We start from the raw sequence: 18,052 nt of genomic DNA on the forward strand, positions 1-18,052 counted from the left end.
ATCTACTGCTATCTATAAACCTGATGAAGTGATCCAGCAGATTATTTCTCTCTGAAGTTCTCTTTGAAGATTCTCAAGCTGAAAGTACCAATTTTCAAGAATCTCTACATCAAGCATCCTCACCCAATGTGCATTCAATGTCAAATTCTGAAGAAATGCCCAACTGCTCAAGATGAAGTCATTCATTGAAGATTCATCAAGTTCATCTTGAAGTTGTATAGAAATTTGAATATTAATGTTGAATCCAAGCTCTCGATAAAGATTGACAAGAAAAGCCAGCTACTTTTTAGGGGGAGCTTGTTGGGTCAATTAAGAAAAAGAAGTTATAAACCAAGGGGGAGATTTTTGGGTCAATATTATGGTTTATACTTTACTGTTCTAGGAAAATGTGTTTTTATGTAAAGGACCGTAAACAGGTCAGTGTTTACGGCCGTAAACGGGTTTACGACTGTAGACACATTTACGGCCCATGTTCTCCGACCCATGTTCCCCTTGTATATATATAGGTATTAGGGGTAAGGAGTAGGGATTGATGAACAGAAAAGGAGTGTACGACCTAGAGAGAGAGAGAGAAAAGAGTGTGTGTTAGTGTGTGTGTGTGTGTGTGTGAATCTTGTATCCGGATCTTCATTCATATCAATACATACAAGATTCATCATTTTCTTCTTCTCTTTCTCTTCTATTTAATCTGACATCATCCGTTTGATTAGAATTCCGCACCATCAAACGGATCTGATTGATACACAAGCAGATTGGGGACTTACAATAATCAAGAAAGATTCAACCCAATTCTAATCTTGCAACTGGAGTGAAGGTCTCTTCATAATCTATGCCTTCTTCTTGACAGTAGCCTTTGACAACCAACCGAGCCTTGTTGTGAATCATGTTTCCTTCCTTTTCCATCTTATTCCTAAAAACCCACTTGAGAACGACAACCAAAGCATCCTTTGGAGTTGGAATAAGTTGCCAAACTTTGTTTCTTTCAAACTCATTCTCATCTTGCATGGCTTGAACCCAATCGGAATGATCAAGAGTTGTATTCACCGTCTTCGCTTCAACTTTGGAGACGAAGGAGTTTAACATGCAAAATTCTACTTGAGAGAATAATGCAGCTTTTTTCACTTTCAGTTATGATCGAGTTAAGACCTTTTCAGATGATTCTCCAATAATTTGACTTTTATGATGATCTTTGGTCGATTTGATGAGAGGATGGTAATTTGGATCACAAGAGGGATCCAATTCTGCATTTATCTCTTCTTCAAGTTCTGATAGAGTATCATCATCATTAGTATTTGCATTCTCCCCCTCGAACGATGATACTTCCTCTTCTTCAGGCTCAGAATTCGTTCCCCAGGCTTGACTTTCGGTTGGAGATGATGATGATGATGATGGATTCTCCCCCTGGAATGATGAATCTTGATGATTTGGAGGAGACGAACCCTCCCATTGATATAAGGACTATCACTGGATGGTTTGCTTGAGTCAGGCTGTTCGGCTGCTTTCGGTTGTTCTTCTTCCATCTTCTTTGCCGCATCATCGATGATTCGCTTTAGATTGTTGACCTGGTTATCTTTAGCCTTGGATTCGGAATTAAAAGCACTCTCTGGTTCATCGAAAAGCAGCATGTATAGCTTGAAAATATTTGAATTGACACCATCACTTAACTAGACTTTGGAAAGATTTCTTGCATAACACCTTCAGTTGCCTTCAACTTCTTGATATAGTTGTCGTCGAAAGTGACATAGTGTGTTTCTTCAATTTTCTTTGAACATTTATTCAGAACTCTATATGCCTTTGAGTTCAAGGAGTAGCCCAAAAAGATCCCTTCATCAGCCTTTGCGTCAAACTTGTTTCGGTTCTCCTTTGAGTTGAAGATGAAGCATCCTGAGCCGAACACGTGAAAGAACTTCACATTTGGATTTCGGTTGTTCAAGATCTCATAAGGAGTGATTGAGAAGCACTTGTTCAGATACGATCTATTTTGCGTATAGCAAGCTGCAACAATAGCATCAGCCCAGGAATACAAAGGTAAGGAAGAGAAGTTCAACATAGTTCGGGCTTCTTCGCACAAGGAACAGTTTATCCTTTCAAAGATTCCATTCTGTTGTGGAGTGTATGGAGCAGAAAAGTTGTGAGTTGCTCCCTTCTCTGCTAGAAAGTCTTCAAAATCCTTGTTCTTGAATTCCAAGCCATTATTGCTTCTCACGTTATGAACTACTTTTCATAGTTGAACCTCTACTTGATTTATAAAGAGTTTGATCTTGGGAGTGGCCTCTGATTTTTTCTTCAAGAAAAATACCCATGTGAAGCGAGAGAAATCATCTACAATAACAAGTATATACTTGTTTCCACCAATGCTTTCGATGGATGAAGGGCCACACATATCGATGTGTAGTAGCTCTAGAGGTTCTATCACCTTTGTGTTGATTATAGAAGGATGACTTTGTCGACTTTGCTTTCCCATTTCACATGCTGCACACAGATGTTCTTTGTCAAATCTGAAAACTGGAAGACCTCGAACGTGATCTCCAAGCACCAGCTTGTTGATATCTTTGAAATTAAGATGTAAGAGCCTTCGATGCCATAACTAACTTTCGTCTGAGTGTGCCTTCACTAGCAGGAAAACAACTGGATTCCCTCGAATTGGATTGAGGTTTAGAGGGTACATTTCTCCCTTTCTCTTTGATTTCATCAGAATATTATTTGACTTCTTTTCAACGATTGCTGATCATTCATCATCAAAGGAGACCTTTAATCCAGTGCCAACCACCAGCTGTGAGATACTAATGAGGTTGTGCTGCAATCCTTTAATGTATGCTACCTTTCTTATCGAGAAATCACCATTTGTAATCATACCGTAGCCTTTGATTGTTCCAAACAAATTATTGCCATATTTCGTCATTCCACCATCCTTGAGAGAGCGAAACTTTCTTAGTTCTTCCCTTCTTCTTTTCATGTGATGCGAGCAACCACTGTTAATATACCATTCTTCTTTGAACTGATCGTCACGAATAACCTACAAAATACCAAGTAGATTTAGGAACCCAAAGCTTCTTGGGTCCTTGTGAGCCTTTTACAGGACAAGGAATAGTAAGGGAAATATCAACTACATAAGTTCGTTTTATTAGTGTTGTTTCATATTTTCTTTTTATGGTAAAAAATTTGATTTTATTTGACTTGGACTCATTTGATTTAGACATAGGATTTGTGGTTTTGACGTTTGCATGCTTTTGGGTCTCTTTTGGGCATCTTTCGTTTTCTGGAAAGAGCTTTCCTTTCCCTTTTGAATCTTTAGATGAATGAGAATGAGAATAAGAAGAAAGAGGTTTAGAAGCAAGATTAGACTGTTGATTATTTCTCTTCCTTGGTTGAGAATGAAAACTATCTTCCCTTCGGTTCTTCTGACAAGTGGACTTGGGACTGAACCTGTCCTTTCGGTTGCTTACATGCTGAGGACCAAAAGCTTCCTTTCGACTGTCATTGCCGTGGGGACTGAAGTTACCCTTTCGGCCTGTTTTATTTTGTGGACCGAAAGTACCCTTTTCGTTGTTTATCACCTGATGCCCAAAACTCTCCTTTCGGTTGTTGTGACTTTGTGAGCTAAACCTTTGCCCTTGGTTGTTTTCGTGGTAGTAGCCGAAATCCGTGTTTCGGTTGTTCTTGCCTTGTAAGGGAGACTGCTTTCGTGAATTGGAATTGGCTCTTGGTTCTCCTTGTGACTTATTTGTCTTTTCATACCTAACGTAATGAGGATTCTGGGATCGCCAAAATTGTTTTCTTTCTGTGAGATTCTTCTTGTATCTCAGGTTACGTTGGTGCTTTCATTCTACCACTTGTTTTGGATTTTTGTGAATGTTGGCCTTTTTCTTCGGTACTTGAGCATGACTTTCTCTCTTTAACGAACATGTCTCACAAGATGCCATGACTAGTTCGCCTGAAGATTTTTGGTACCACTTGTGCTTGGCACATCATATCGTGTAGGTTCATTAAGTGGTTCTGCCACATACCTACTCTTCACTCTCCATGATGTTTTCTGAGAAAGACCTTCTGTTTCATCGGAGTTATCAATCGATGCTGACCAGATACCAATGTTGTTAGTTTGGTTGTCTATTGTGGTGTGACTCCTTGAATTGTGTAAACTTGATTTGGAGTGGTTTGAACCTTTTGATACACAACAACTTTTTCTTTGAGGAATTTAGTCTTGTCAATTGATGAGCGAACGAACTCAACATAGTTTTCAGAAATGAGATTTTTATTCATTTTGGGTTTGCTGTTGACAAATTCAGAACAGTCAACCTCAAACTCTGCAGAGATTTCACTCATGTCATCGTCCTCATTAAGTTCAGATGCATTTTCAACATCAATTTTATTTTCTGAACTTAACTTGGCATTCAACGAGTCAAATTTCTATATAGTTTCGGTTCTCAGTTTTAGTTTGTCTTTTTCATCCAACAGATTTTTGAGCATGTCGTTATGGTATTTTAACTTTATGTAGGACTCTATTTTGTCAAGACTAATTTTGTAGGCAGGAGATATTTCATCAGAAGATACAACATTTTCACAGTTGTAAGCTTCGGCATCGACTTCATCCTCCTTTAACTCAAGGAAGGGTAAAATCATGCGATGTATCTTCTTTCCTATTTCACAATCGAGATGTAGCTGAGTGATATTAAAATATAGTCTTTTAACAATTAAACAATAAACATTTCATTGTTTTAAAAGCTTAAGATTATCTCGTTGCAAATAGTTGACTCATCCCTAGACCTCATTAATTCCTTCTCCTTTTGCACAATCTAGATTCTCCTCTCCTCACTGTTCGAAGATACCCTGCTAATTTGATCAGTCAGGTTAGAGTTTCTGACACGAGTTTGGGTAAGACTACTACTTAAACTAGAAATTTTAGATTTTAATCCATTTAGTTCCTTTTCATAGTTTGTAATGGGTATTTACTGAGAAATGAGAATATTTTGTACCTTCTTGATCAACTCATCACATTTGTTGATCTGTGCACTGACATGTTTCGCAGTGAAAAATCTGTCCTCTCGCTCCTTCTCGTCATCCAGTCCACCATCTGTTGTGTATCCTCGCATCTGTGACACACCATTCATCACCATCAAACATCTTCCCTCAACCTTCACTTCTTTCACCAGTAGAGCCTTGCCATGAGTGGGCTTTCTTACTTCTTTGTCCTCGGAATCTGTGGACCACACCTGAACTCCACCAAACTCATCAGTAACACTGGTACCCTAAACAATTAAAGCATTCATGGTATTATTGGTAGTTGTTGATTTCTTTTTCTTGATCTCCTCCAATCGTATCAAGAGGTTCGCTTCTTCATCTCCTTCATCAACCCTTTCTGATGTCTTCTTCAGCATGCACTCTTTGGCAAAATGGTTCTTTCCTCCATAGTAATGGCAATCAAAACCTGAGTCGCCACTAATCTTCGTATCCTTCTTAGATTCTTCATTCTTAGAACCTATCTTTGGTTCCTCCTTCACTTTTTCAGAACTATAAGTTCCCTGCCAGTTTCGGTTCTTGTTGGCGAGGAACTTCCTTTTGATAAACTTTCTTGGATTGGAAACCATCAAAGCATATTCTTCACCAGTTAGGTCATAGTCTGCAAGATCTAGTTCTTCTTCTTCTTCAACTGCACTTTTTCCCTTGGAAATTAGAGCTAACGAACCCAAGCTGGAAACCACATTCGTTTCCATTGACACAACACTTTCATGAGACTTCAGAATTCCCACCAGCTTCACCAGAGAATAGGATTTGAATTGTTCGTGTGCCTTCACTGTAGACACAACTGCCATCCATTCGGGTCGAAGACCATTCATGAAGGTAACCTTCTGCTCAATAACTTTCATTTCAATCCCATGCTTTATCATCTTACTAAGAAGATGATTGAATCGTTCAAAATCCTGAATAAGTTTCTCTTTGGGCTTCTATTTCAAGTCTCCAAATTCAGAAAGTAATAGAGTTTGAATCGAATGCTCCAGATCTTCATCAGTAGAAAATAATTCCTTCAGCCTATCCCATATCTCCTTCGCTATAGCGCATAAACTCACCAATCGAAACGTGTCCGATTGTAAAGCAAACCTAATCATTCTTAAAGCCTTAATGTTGCACTAAAACTTCTCTTTCTCGTCTTGAGGAATGTCTTTCACATCATTCACGAGCTGATTGTGCTCCTTTTGAGTTTTGACAATTTTCGAAATGCTTGAGTGAGCAAACGGACCAACAGTGATTGCTTCCCAAATTAAATACCCATTATCTTCATAACCGATTACATAATCTTCGAATTGGTGCGTCCAGACTTCATTCTCCTGGGTATACAAGATTGGAATCCTTGTTGTCATCCAATACTATTGGAGATATTGATCGGATAAGATTGTGAATCATCCATAGACATTATGATAATGTTTGATCGATAACCTGCTTAAGATCAAACTTATAATTTATCGTTAGGGCAAGATCAACAATTAATGAGATACGACAATGAGGAATGATGGCTCAATTAATATCAATCAATGCGGAAAACCCTAATTACTTTTTCAACAGAAGAGATGTGTATGAATTACACAGCCTCCTGCTCTGATACCAATTGTTGAGATATAATCTCTAAATCGTTTAGATCTTTCATAGGTGAATAAATGAAGAAGAAACAACAATATAAAACAAGACAATGAACACAAGATATAAACAATATAATGCTGATGATTCAAACGTAGTCACGCCTCAGCAGAGCTCGATTAAGAACTTCCACTGTAGAGGCGAGCTAGGGTTTACAATAGTATAATGAGAATAATGCAAGAGTTACATACTAAGGATGCATGCATGCACCTTAAATACTAAAACTCTACAATAAAATAATACATGGTTGGACAGATCCATACCGGTTACAAAATAGGGCTAACAACAAACGAGCCCAAGACGCAACATCCAAATCCCAACAGAAGGGTTAGAAGATTGTGACTTTTAGTATAAGTTTTTTAATGATAGAAGTTGGACATAGATTCGTTAGGTATGAAGGTTTCAGGGCAGTCCTAAGAAATTGAATATCCTCAATGGCCCGGGACGAGCTAGAAAAAAAAGGGTGCATTTATCATTATTAAAAGTTTTTATTTTTTTAAGTTAAGCACCTATGTGGCATGCCAAGTTGGAAGGGATTGCTGACATGGCATGGCAAAATGTTTACAACCTTAAAAAAATCGGAATTTTTTGAGAAAAGACTTAGAGGGGTTCGAACTCATGACCTAATATCCCAAACCAAGGCTTAGCGAACTAGGCTACAATCTACATGCGATACTTATCTTTAACAATAATATATAATGACTTTCGGCTTTCCTTAGCCTAATAAAAGATACCATTTAGGATGCAATAAAAACGAGTAGAGAGGATCGAACCTGCAACTCTTGTAAATCCTATAGGCTTACCAATTGATCTATACAGCTATTGTTTATTTATTCTTTCACTATTTTAGTTAATGTAATATTGTGTCGATGATTTAAATTCATACATTATTATTATTATTATTAAAAACAAAATTAAATAAATTATTTTTTAAATTCTTTTTAAGTAATATTATTAAATAAACACATATATAAATACTTTTTAATTTCATATTTATATGTATAAAAACATATTTATATGTAAAAAACATATAAATGTAATGAATACATATAAAAAGCACATTTATATGTTTTTATACCTTAATAACATTTTTTTATTTTTATTTTATTTTATATGTATTTTTTCATTTTTTAAAAGTAAGAATATTTTTTCTATATAAAGTAAACAAAGATAAAACTTTTGAAGGTTTAAAAGCATATAAACATTTATATTAACTTTTCATATTTAAATTACAAATCTCTTCAAATACATTAATCTTTTTAATGAGCAAAACTTTACAACCTTATAAAAGAAAGGAAAATAAAAAGTTATTTGTGATTGCTATTTAATAATCATAAGTTAAAAACTTTGAGTTGTAACTAATAAATATACATAAACTAGAAAAATCTTGAGTAGTAGTGTACGTTTCAAATGAATACAGTACTTGCAAGTGTGTATTTTTTATTATTATCATCAACATTATTATTATTATTATTATTATTATTATTATTATTATTATTATTATTATTATTATTATTATTATTATTATTATTATATTCGTCTAAATAATTGGTTTTGATGCATCATTTTAATCCCTTCAATTATTAAACATAAAGATATTTAATTAGAAATTTATAACATACATAGGTGATATATATGTTAAACAAATCACATATAATATATATTTTCGTAAATATCATATGTAATTATTGTCCTGGTAATATGGATAAATTACTTTCATATGAAGAACATATCATGATAAGTCATCATAATTACATATCAAATGTTAAAAATTATGTATCTTTTAAATATTTTCTTGTAAATACGTTGTGTAGGATAACCAAATAAAAAATAATAGAAAATAAACATAATCCAAATAAAAAAACTGCAATCAAATAAATAAGAACAATGGGTGGTTGAATATATAAATAAAAATATTATATAAATATCTGTTTAAATCAAAAGAAAAAACTAACATTCGTCTACTTTGCTCAAACAAAAAAAACTTATATTCGTTTTCTAAATCTTCTTTCTTTATTGAACACCATTCAACCATAGAAAGTTGATGACAATTTTTCACTAACCCGCAGTCAAAATGTTTTCTTGAAAAAAAAATAATGAGAAATATATTTCAAGCAAAACATTGATGCTTGGAGAGTCGCACTCAAGATTGAGTAATACATACTATTCACATATAAAGGTCAAATGACAAATTGAATATAAAGAAAGAATAGAAAAGCTTCATTTGTTTTGGTTGAAAGAATAAATCATATTATAATTACCATCGATACGATATAACTCATTTCTTCAAATCATCATATTTGGATTGTGAATGCTTCAACTATATGAAAACTTTTGAATCATTATATCTTCAACCAAATTACGAGTTTTTGTAAGAAAAATGTACCAATATAACTACATATATAATGAAGGTGAAAGGGTGTAGGGGTTTGAAAGGCATGAGGTGTTGAACTTATAGAGTGTGTGATTTTCTTGGAATGAAATTATATGTGATTAATTACTTTGAAGGTGAAAGGGTATGGGAGTTTCAAATGCACGAGGTGTTGGTAAATTTTTATAGGGGTTTCAAATGAATGAGATTCAAGAAAAAATGTTAGCTTTATAAGTATGTATGATTTATAACGTATCTTTACATATAAGTATGTTTTTATACGTATAAATATATGTTTTTAAAAAAATTTACATAAGTGTTTATTTAATAATATTACATAAAATGAATTTTAAAAAATAATTTATTCAATTTCGTTTTCAATAATAACAATAATAGTAACTAGAAAAGTGACCCCCGCTTTGCGGGGGTCAGAAGCCTTCAATGTCGTTTTTCCGGAATCCTTCAATGTTGGTTTTTTGTTATAGTTAAATGGTTCTGTGTTTAATATTCATTAGTTTGATTACCATGTTTCTGTCAACCGTAGGGTAAAACCATACCATATCAAAGATATAACATACACAAATAGTAATGAAAAACATTATTTAAAAAAAAAAAAAAAACTATACTCCCAACCTCTCATCCTCTCCTTAACCCTACACAAAAAATATGTCATTAACTAAAAGAAAGTAAGTACAATTACCGCATTAAACATCATTGTGAAGTTTTCTTTATATATGATGCAAATTGGTCAATCAATTATCTTTATTATTTTTATTTTAACAAAATTGTCATTAAAAATTACACAGTAAAAAATGTATTGTTTTGCAATTTTACATTCCATTCTGTAATGAAATGAATAATTTCATCCCCAATTCCATTATACCAAACCAGACAATTAAAAAAAAAACGAATTACAAACAAAGAAAGCTACCTTTCGGATACATGTTAACCAGTGGAAACGACCCATAAAATTAGCAAGTTGCACATAACAAAAGGGGAGACAAAATGTTGTCATATTACATTATTTTAAATTCAATAATAACAATAAATGTATTCCACAATTTAAAGGAGAATTTTCTCACCACAAAGGGAAAAGGACATGTTTTGCCAATTACGACATAGCTAGTAATTGATCGAACATTCTCATGAACCTTTACATACCATTTAAAAATGTTAACTGAGATAGGGAAAAAAAAGGAAAGACAAATAGGTATATGGTTTGCATCTGAATGCATTAAGTCGGGCTTTAAAAAACATTAACTTCAAACCAATTGCTAGCTAGCCAAAAGTGAAAAACAACAGTAAGCAAAAAATAACAGTTTGATGAAAATGCCCCTGATCCATTAAATGATAATTGAGAGAAATGAATAGCCCAATTATAAACTCGGAAAACACTTGAGGAGTCTCCTTGGAGCCTTAACCAAACCTATCTAAAACTATTTAAAAAACCTTTTACCTTTCTTGTTGTTTCCCTTTTTCTTTTTCTTTTTTTAATTCCAATTTCGGCCTTTCATCATCACAAAACTATGTAATAACTTGCAATCTTTAAGCTTGAACAAAGATTGACCAAATTGCCCTTTGATAGCATAATACAAGTTCCTGATTTTGAAGAAAAACTTACACCAATTCCAAATATGGAATGATGTCAAGTTAGTTGTAAGCCTATAAACGGAAAAAGAAATTGGGCATTTGTTAAAATCAAGAATTAAAACAGATGCTTTAAACTGCACATTATGTTTAAAAACCAGAATTCACCATCGCTTATCGAGATTGTCCCTATAAAACCAATTTCTTGCCGAATCCTTTAGTTTCCTTCATCATCCCAATGGATTCACTACTCTACACACCCATCCAAATAAATCATTCAATTGGAAGAAGTAAAAGAAAAAATTAAATCCCATTTTCTAAAAACTACTTACTTTGACCCTTCCGACTTTGGTTTCTTTTGGTTTGTCATTAAGAGAAGATTAGGAGTGAAGGATCAGCATTTGAATCAATAAGATTTTATTTACTTTTTTTTTCTTTGCTTCAGTAACCAAGACACCCTATTCAATTTCACAAAAAAGAACAACATAAAAACTATCTTCCTTTCTCTTCGTCAAGCACATGTTTCTTTCACTCTCTTGTAATTACTAACATTTTGAACACTCTTTACATCAAGCATGGTGTAATTACATCAAGCTATAAATCTTAACTACATAGTTGAAACTAATTCTAAGGTTTGTATCTGAAACAGATGCTTAACTCTAGCAGGTAGTTGGAAAAATTTTAAATAAAGTTAAGAAAAATACATTAAGAACTCACTAAAGGAAGAAGTTGAATGGATAAAAACATTTTATATATTTACTAAACCGTTAATATATAAAATATATATTTTATATTAAAAAGGAATAAATAGCTACCATTACGTAACATAGTGGTTTGTAGAATGGTAGTCAAAACTATACTTTTTTCTCATACTATTATGTCGCTTGTACCGCCTACCAACAGTTTTCATAGCTTCTAATAGACTCCAGATTTCAACTATTACTAACAAGATCTTTGAATGGAAAAAGACAACATGTAAACAAAAAAAGAGGAAAAGTTAAATGAACTAACCCCCTTTGATGAACTTCATGCTTTTGCTCCATAAATTTGACCTAAGATGAACAAAAACACCTGATTTCAACTTTCTTTATTTAAAACACCAATAATCTACTCACTGATAATCAACTAAAAAATAAAAAATAAAATAAATCAATATCAACATAAAAGAAGATTTAGATAGTAGTAGGAAGAAAAAATAGTTGAGTTGAAGGAAGATCAATTCATATCAAACATTATTTGAGTATTTGCAGAGGGGAGAATTTTGGGAATAATTCATACCTGGAGTGTGGTTCAACTCCCTTTGTATCCTCCTTACATCTCACTTATCTCTCCTGAAGCTTGCAACGACTTCAATTTTAGCCCCAAATAAATTATGAAAATAATCAAACAAAGCTGATGATTGAAATGGAGCAGCCAATTTGATACGAAGGAGGTGGGGTCGATGAGTCGGAGCACCAGTCAACGACGTCAACCTTTGCTGTAAAAAATAATCACCAACTGTGAAACCCCGTTCCACGGGGTTCGGTTAAGACCATAGTTTTAGTCTTTTGTTTATCGGTTATGTATGACAAACATTAAAAAGTCACATAATAGCAATGTACTTTTCTTTTTCATTTACAAAAAAAAAAAGCAAACATATTCCCAATATCATATGTACAATTCTCATGGAAATATCATGCCAGTAATCAACAACATAAACTACAAAGTTTCACATATCCAAAAGCATCCATTCACCAGCTAAAAGTTACAAAAAAATATTAAAAAAAAACCAAACACATCGCTATAAAATTACATAAGACAAAGCATCAAAAAATAAGCCAAAGGTATTTTTGTCGATATTTATCACTATTGTAGGAATATCTATGTCTTCAGTTCTCTCCCAATAGCATAAATGTAAGAATATATTCATTTGTAATCATGTTATCATCAAAAACTTAAAAAACAAAAATTTAAAACAACTATTATTAATTATGATTAAAAAACTCATTGTAAAAACATTTGATAGACATTGATTACTAATTTCATCATGTAAGTATCCATGAATTTATATAACTTTGTTATATTAAATATTTTTTATTTAAATAATTAACTAATTGTTAATTTTAAACTCGGTTGCAAGGTTGATTGGTTAGAGTCTAACCAAAAAGTAAACCCTATATAATACATAAGTTACCACAAAAGCAAATATGTTACCAATAAAGTTGTCACTTCTAAATTCCTTGGCCCTTTCAGTATTAGTCGAATAACAGACAACATGAAGAATGTTCCCAATGTTGGAATCCTAAGTCGATGAGGACTTGGAGACCAAGCAATCTAATTTATGGAAAGTTTAGTTTATGGCAAGTTGGTCATAAGTTTCCTAGTCTAATACAAGTTGGTTTGTTAGGCTATATATATACCTATCTATAATCGAGTTTATGATTATGAGAACAGATTGTAAAAACATTGGTTTTGAGTGATTTTCCAATTAATCAAAGAGTTATTTTGGTTATTTGTTTTGCATTCTTGTTTTCAAAACTTTAATTGGTATCAGAGCTTAGGTTGAGAAGCTGTGAGATCGATTTGTACCTGTTGACGAGTCAGGTCAACATGACAGATACAGGGGGAGAAGGAGAAGCTCCGGTGAGAGTGAAGGAGGTTGGGACAACCTCAGTTTTGTGTCCGATGCTCACATCCACTAACTACACCGTGTGGGCAATGCGTATGAAGGTTGTCTTACGCATCCACAAAGCCTGGACTGTGATTGATCTAGGAACCGATGTCAATGAAGAAAAGGACTGCCTTGCCATGGGTTTGCTATATCAAGCCCTACCAGAAAACCTCATAATGCAGATTGGAGATCAGGATTCAGCCAAGAAATTGTGGGATGCGATTAGAGCACGTAATGTGGGCGCAGATAGAGTCAAAGAAGCGAGATTACAAACCTTAATGTCAGAATTTGATCGCCTGAAGATGCTCGAGTCAGAAACAATTGATAGCTTTGCCGGAAAGCTATCCGGAATCGCGTCTACATCGTCGACATTAGGAGAAACGATTGAGGAATCAAAATTAGTGAAGAAATTCCTCAAATCATTACCCAGAAACTTCATTCACATCGTTGCATCTCTTGAACAGGTACTAGATTTAAAATCGGTAGGGTTTGAAGACGTAGTGGGTCGATTGAAGGCATATGAAGAAAGAATAAGGGAATTCGATGCTGGAGAAGGACAATCGAGGGTTCTATTTGCCGAAAAATCGACCGGAGATGGAGGTGGGTCGTCAACTGTTAGGGGTAACTCATCGGGAACGAAGGGAAATTGGAAATGATCGATTGGGTCTAATAAAGCAAATGAGTTTAATGGGACTAATGGGTCAAGTGGATCCGGATATAGTGGGTTATCCAGGTCGGGCGGATTAGGCGGGCCCAAAGGGAGTAATAGGGTTTCTCAAAGCAGTCGGCCTAATAAACTGTCCAATTCTAATTCTGATTGCAAAAATTGTAATTGTTGTTGTGGGAAGAATCGGAAAAATAGGGAAAAGGATCGATCTAAGGTGATTTGTTTTCGGTGTGACAAACCGGGTCACTTTGCTTCTGAATGTCCGGAACGACTCCAAAAATTAAAAGACGGTGATTGTTCGGAACGTGACGACAGTGACGAATCCGTTTTTTAAATACGGATCGGGTTGAAGAATTCTCTAGAAGGACTTAGAGATTCGGGGGTGATTGTTGGAATCCTAAGTCGATGAGGACTTGGAGACCAAGTAATCTAATTTATGGAAAGTTTAGTTTATGGCAAGTTGGTCATAAGTTTCCTACTCTAATACAAGTTGGTTTGTTAGGCTATATATAACCTATCTATAATCGAGTTTATGATTATGAGAACAGATTGTAAAAACATTGGTTTTGAGTGATTTTCCAATTAATCAAAGAGTTATTTTGGTTATTTGTTTTGCATTCTTGTTTTCAAAACTTTACCCAACAGCTATGACATGATAAAAGTCCCAACCCTGCAAGTTCAAAAACGTCAACATAAACACCAACAACTCCCTAATGATTAAAAAGTATTTTTTAACCAAGATGTTTATAGCATTTTGGCTTTCATCTTCAAAAGCTTCTTTGCTTATTCCAAATCTTTTGAATACGTCCTTTATTTTGATTCCAGGAAAGATAGTTTTAATTAGATACGTTGGAGTGAATTAGAACAAAACAAAAAGACCATTTTTATGAGATGGCATAATCAAACCATAAGTAAATGAGATGCAATTGTTAGCAGAAACGGTGTCTATCCTTTGACGATTCTCCCTGATTACACATAAGTCATGTTAGTTATTAGTATAAAATTATATAAATTATGAAAAACATTTTTTTTTTCTTACTTTTCAAGTGCTAAGAATCTTTTTCATGTCGTCCATTTCAATTCTTCCTGTATCAGATGAAGGAAATAGTCAGCTCTATACAATGATTCAAAATAATAATCATATCAAGAATAAAGACAAAAGGAAAAAGAGAGATGAAATTGCCTTCAGAGATCGAGAAGGTGGAACAACAAACAAATTCCAATCAATTTCTTTATCATACTTCTTTCTTTCTCTATAATTAGCAACCCTTGCACTATTATATTTTGGTTGATACTCAAATACCAATCATTTATCCTACATATAGACAATTAAGTGAAATAATGATGAAGAAATAAAATAAAAAGGCCCTATTGTTTTGTGGAAACAAAAATACCAATCCTTCATCAATTAAGTGAAATAATTATGAAAAATTAAAATAAAAAGGTCCTATTGTTTTGTGGAAACAAAAACATTACAAACACGTAAAGAAATCAAGAAGTTAATATATTTAGTCCATATAGGCCCAGAAAACATGAATCCATTTCTAACTTGCCTACGCATCATGTTTTATTTTTTTACTAGAACACCATCACCAGCACAACTCAAACACAGTACAAGTGTTGAATAATATCCCAGCATCATTTGAAACATACAGAAAAATTACATAACTCAAGAAAATCAAAATAATATTTATTTTTACCTAAGTTTTCATCGAATGTTTTGAAAACTTCCAGGTCTTTGTTTATTTGCTTTCTTCTTTATCACTTAGCAACTGCATCATAACTGTTGAATGAAACACAAAGTGAAGCATCTATTTCAATCGTGCTGGCCTAATAATGCAACCACTGATGGTTCTGTATTTTGACCATATGGTTAGTTTTTGAAACTGGAAATGGAAAGGAAATCAAATCCATTCAGAAATTGTAACTAAATAAGCTTTTCATACCTTAAATTCAAACTCTTAAACGCTAAATGGAAAGGGTTTTCAATACACACAACAAAACAATCAGCACCATAGCATGCAACCGTTGGTGAAGGTAGAACACTCTGCGTTTCCACATCTTATTCAAACCATCGAATGTAGTCGATTATCAGGTAAGAAAAAAAAGGAAAGCCTCCAAAAAAATGTTTTATATATATATATATATATATATATATATATATATATATATATATATATATATATATATATATATATATAGGGAAAACTGAATATACCGTTAAAAGTATATAAGTTTAGGTACCCAAACACATCATAGTACATCATTTTCCTTGATATATTAATTATAATGTTCTTAAACTTCAACCTTAACTTGATTTAGTTTCAAGATATTCGAAATTTCACTATTATCTTTATCTTAAATCACATCTTTTTACCGAACATCTACTAAGCTATATATATTGTAGTTGAAAATGAAAATTATTTAAGAGGAACATAAATGTGTAATTTATAAAAATCTTGGAAGTACATCATGTTAGAAGTTAAATTATAAGAACATTGGACAATTAGAATGTATTATATGATACAAAACAACTTAATATGATGTGTTTGGGTACCTAAGTTTATATACCCTTAAGGGTATATTATATATATATATATATATATATATATATATATATATATATATATATATATATATATATATATATATATATATGGGAAAAGTAAATATACCCTTAAGGGTACATAAGCTTAGGTACCCAAACCCACTATAATACATCGTTTTGTTTAATATATTCATTATAATACTCTTTAAGTTCAATTCCTAACTTGATTTACAATTAAGATTTTCGAAATTTCACTATTATCTTCCTTTACATCACATCTTTTTGCCAAAGACCTAGTATGTCATATATATTATAGTTGAAAATGAAAATTATGTAAGAAGGAGATAAATGTGAAATTTATAAAAATCTTGGAAGTAAATCAAGTGATAAGTTGAATTATAAGAACATTGGACTATTATAATGTATATATATGATACAAAACGACGTAATATTATGTGTTTGGGTACCTAAGCTTATATACCCTTAAGGGTATATATATATATATATATATATATATATATATATATATATATATATATATATATATATATATATATATATATATATATATATATATATATATATATAGAATCAAGATCAATAAATATAATAATGAAGGACAAATATATGAAAAGTCATCTAGAATAATTGGTAAGCTTAAGATTTTGTATCGTAAGAACGAAAGTTCGACCCTTGCCCATCTGGTTTTTATCTTATCTATCTTCTCTGAAATCTTATCTTTGATTAAGCTAAGGAAAGTTCGTAGGTATTATATCTTATTGTTCAGGATGAAAATCGTTAGTAGTTTAGAGTCTAGGCTTTTTTATTAAAAAAATTATGACTTTTAAAAAACTTTTCCCAATATATGGGGACTTTACTTATATATCCATTTGAATATCATGCTACACGAACTTCAGGGATTGAACAGAACTCTGCCACAAGCGACAACATGTATTGAGAAATTTTCAATTCTAGACATTCTTGTGTGTTCATTTGTTTAGTAGCGTGTATCTATCGAGAATCAACAAATGAAAAAAGTAAAAGATCACTGTTATCACGTGTAACATGTATGTCCGATGTCAAAATTAAATGTGGTCGTCTGAAATAGCAAACGACGTGCACTTTCTAGAAGAGCGATTACTTCCCACATTTCATTTTTGGAACCTTTAATACGATGCACAAAGTTGTTTGTTCGTATGTTGAAAAAATGACCGGTAACAAATTATCTATATATAATCAAACTTAGAAGAGAGAAAATTTCATATAGACAAGCCATTTGCAATTTCCTCTCCTCTAGCTAAAGAGAAAACCGCAGAAGACATGCCCATCTGCGATTGTGTAAACTTTTAATGCATAATTTGTGCAACAAAATTATAAAAACATTACAATCACAAATAGACATGTCATTTATGATTTTGTCTCTTCGGGGTAAAAGTTTTGAAGTGTAAATTACGAGTTTATAAAGCATTAACTAAAAGGTATATAAAAACAATGACGTTTTAAATAGTAACTTATGAAATACAAACAAAATGACTAAAAATTAGATCATTAAAACATTATTAGATGGAAATCCGTCCTTAACAATTAGAGAGAAATTAT

General features: G+C 32.8%; 1 protein-coding gene across 1 annotated transcript; it reads right to left on the minus strand.

Annotated features, from left to right (window-relative positions):
• Positions 1–1,128: 1,128 nt before the first annotated feature.
• Positions 1,129–2,050, minus strand: LOC145046182 (uncharacterized). The gene is made up of 3 exons (XM_078994487.1): positions 1,696–2,050; positions 1,466–1,603; positions 1,129–1,415 (listed from the first exon to the last, which is right to left on the minus strand). The coding sequence occupies exons 1-3, from the start codon at positions 2,048–2,050 to the stop codon at positions 1,129–1,131; spliced, it is 780 nt and encodes a 259-aa protein (XP_078850613.1).
• Positions 2,051–18,052: the final 16,002 nt, after the last annotated feature.

Source organism: Lactuca saligna, chromosome 5, assembly GCF_052625555.1.
Source record: "Lactuca saligna cultivar CGN05327 chromosome 5, ASM5262555v1, whole genome shotgun sequence".
NCBI lineage: Eukaryota > Viridiplantae > Streptophyta > Magnoliopsida > Asterales > Asteraceae > Lactuca > Lactuca saligna.

Bases quoted from the DNA above. Each gene is read 5' to 3' on its own strand.
- LOC145046182 (XM_078994487.1), bottom strand. From the start codon at position 2,050: ATGTTGAACTTCTCTTCCTTACCTTTGTATTCCTGGGCTGATGCTATT. The intron at 1,604-1,695 runs GTGTTATGCAAG...TCGATGAACCAG, and splicing joins GAAGTTGAAGGCAACTGAAG to AGAGTGCTTTTAATTCCGAA. The intron at 1,416-1,465 runs GTGATAGTCCTT...CAAATCATCAAG, and splicing joins TGACTCAAGCAAACCATCCA to ATTCATCATTCCAGGGGGAG.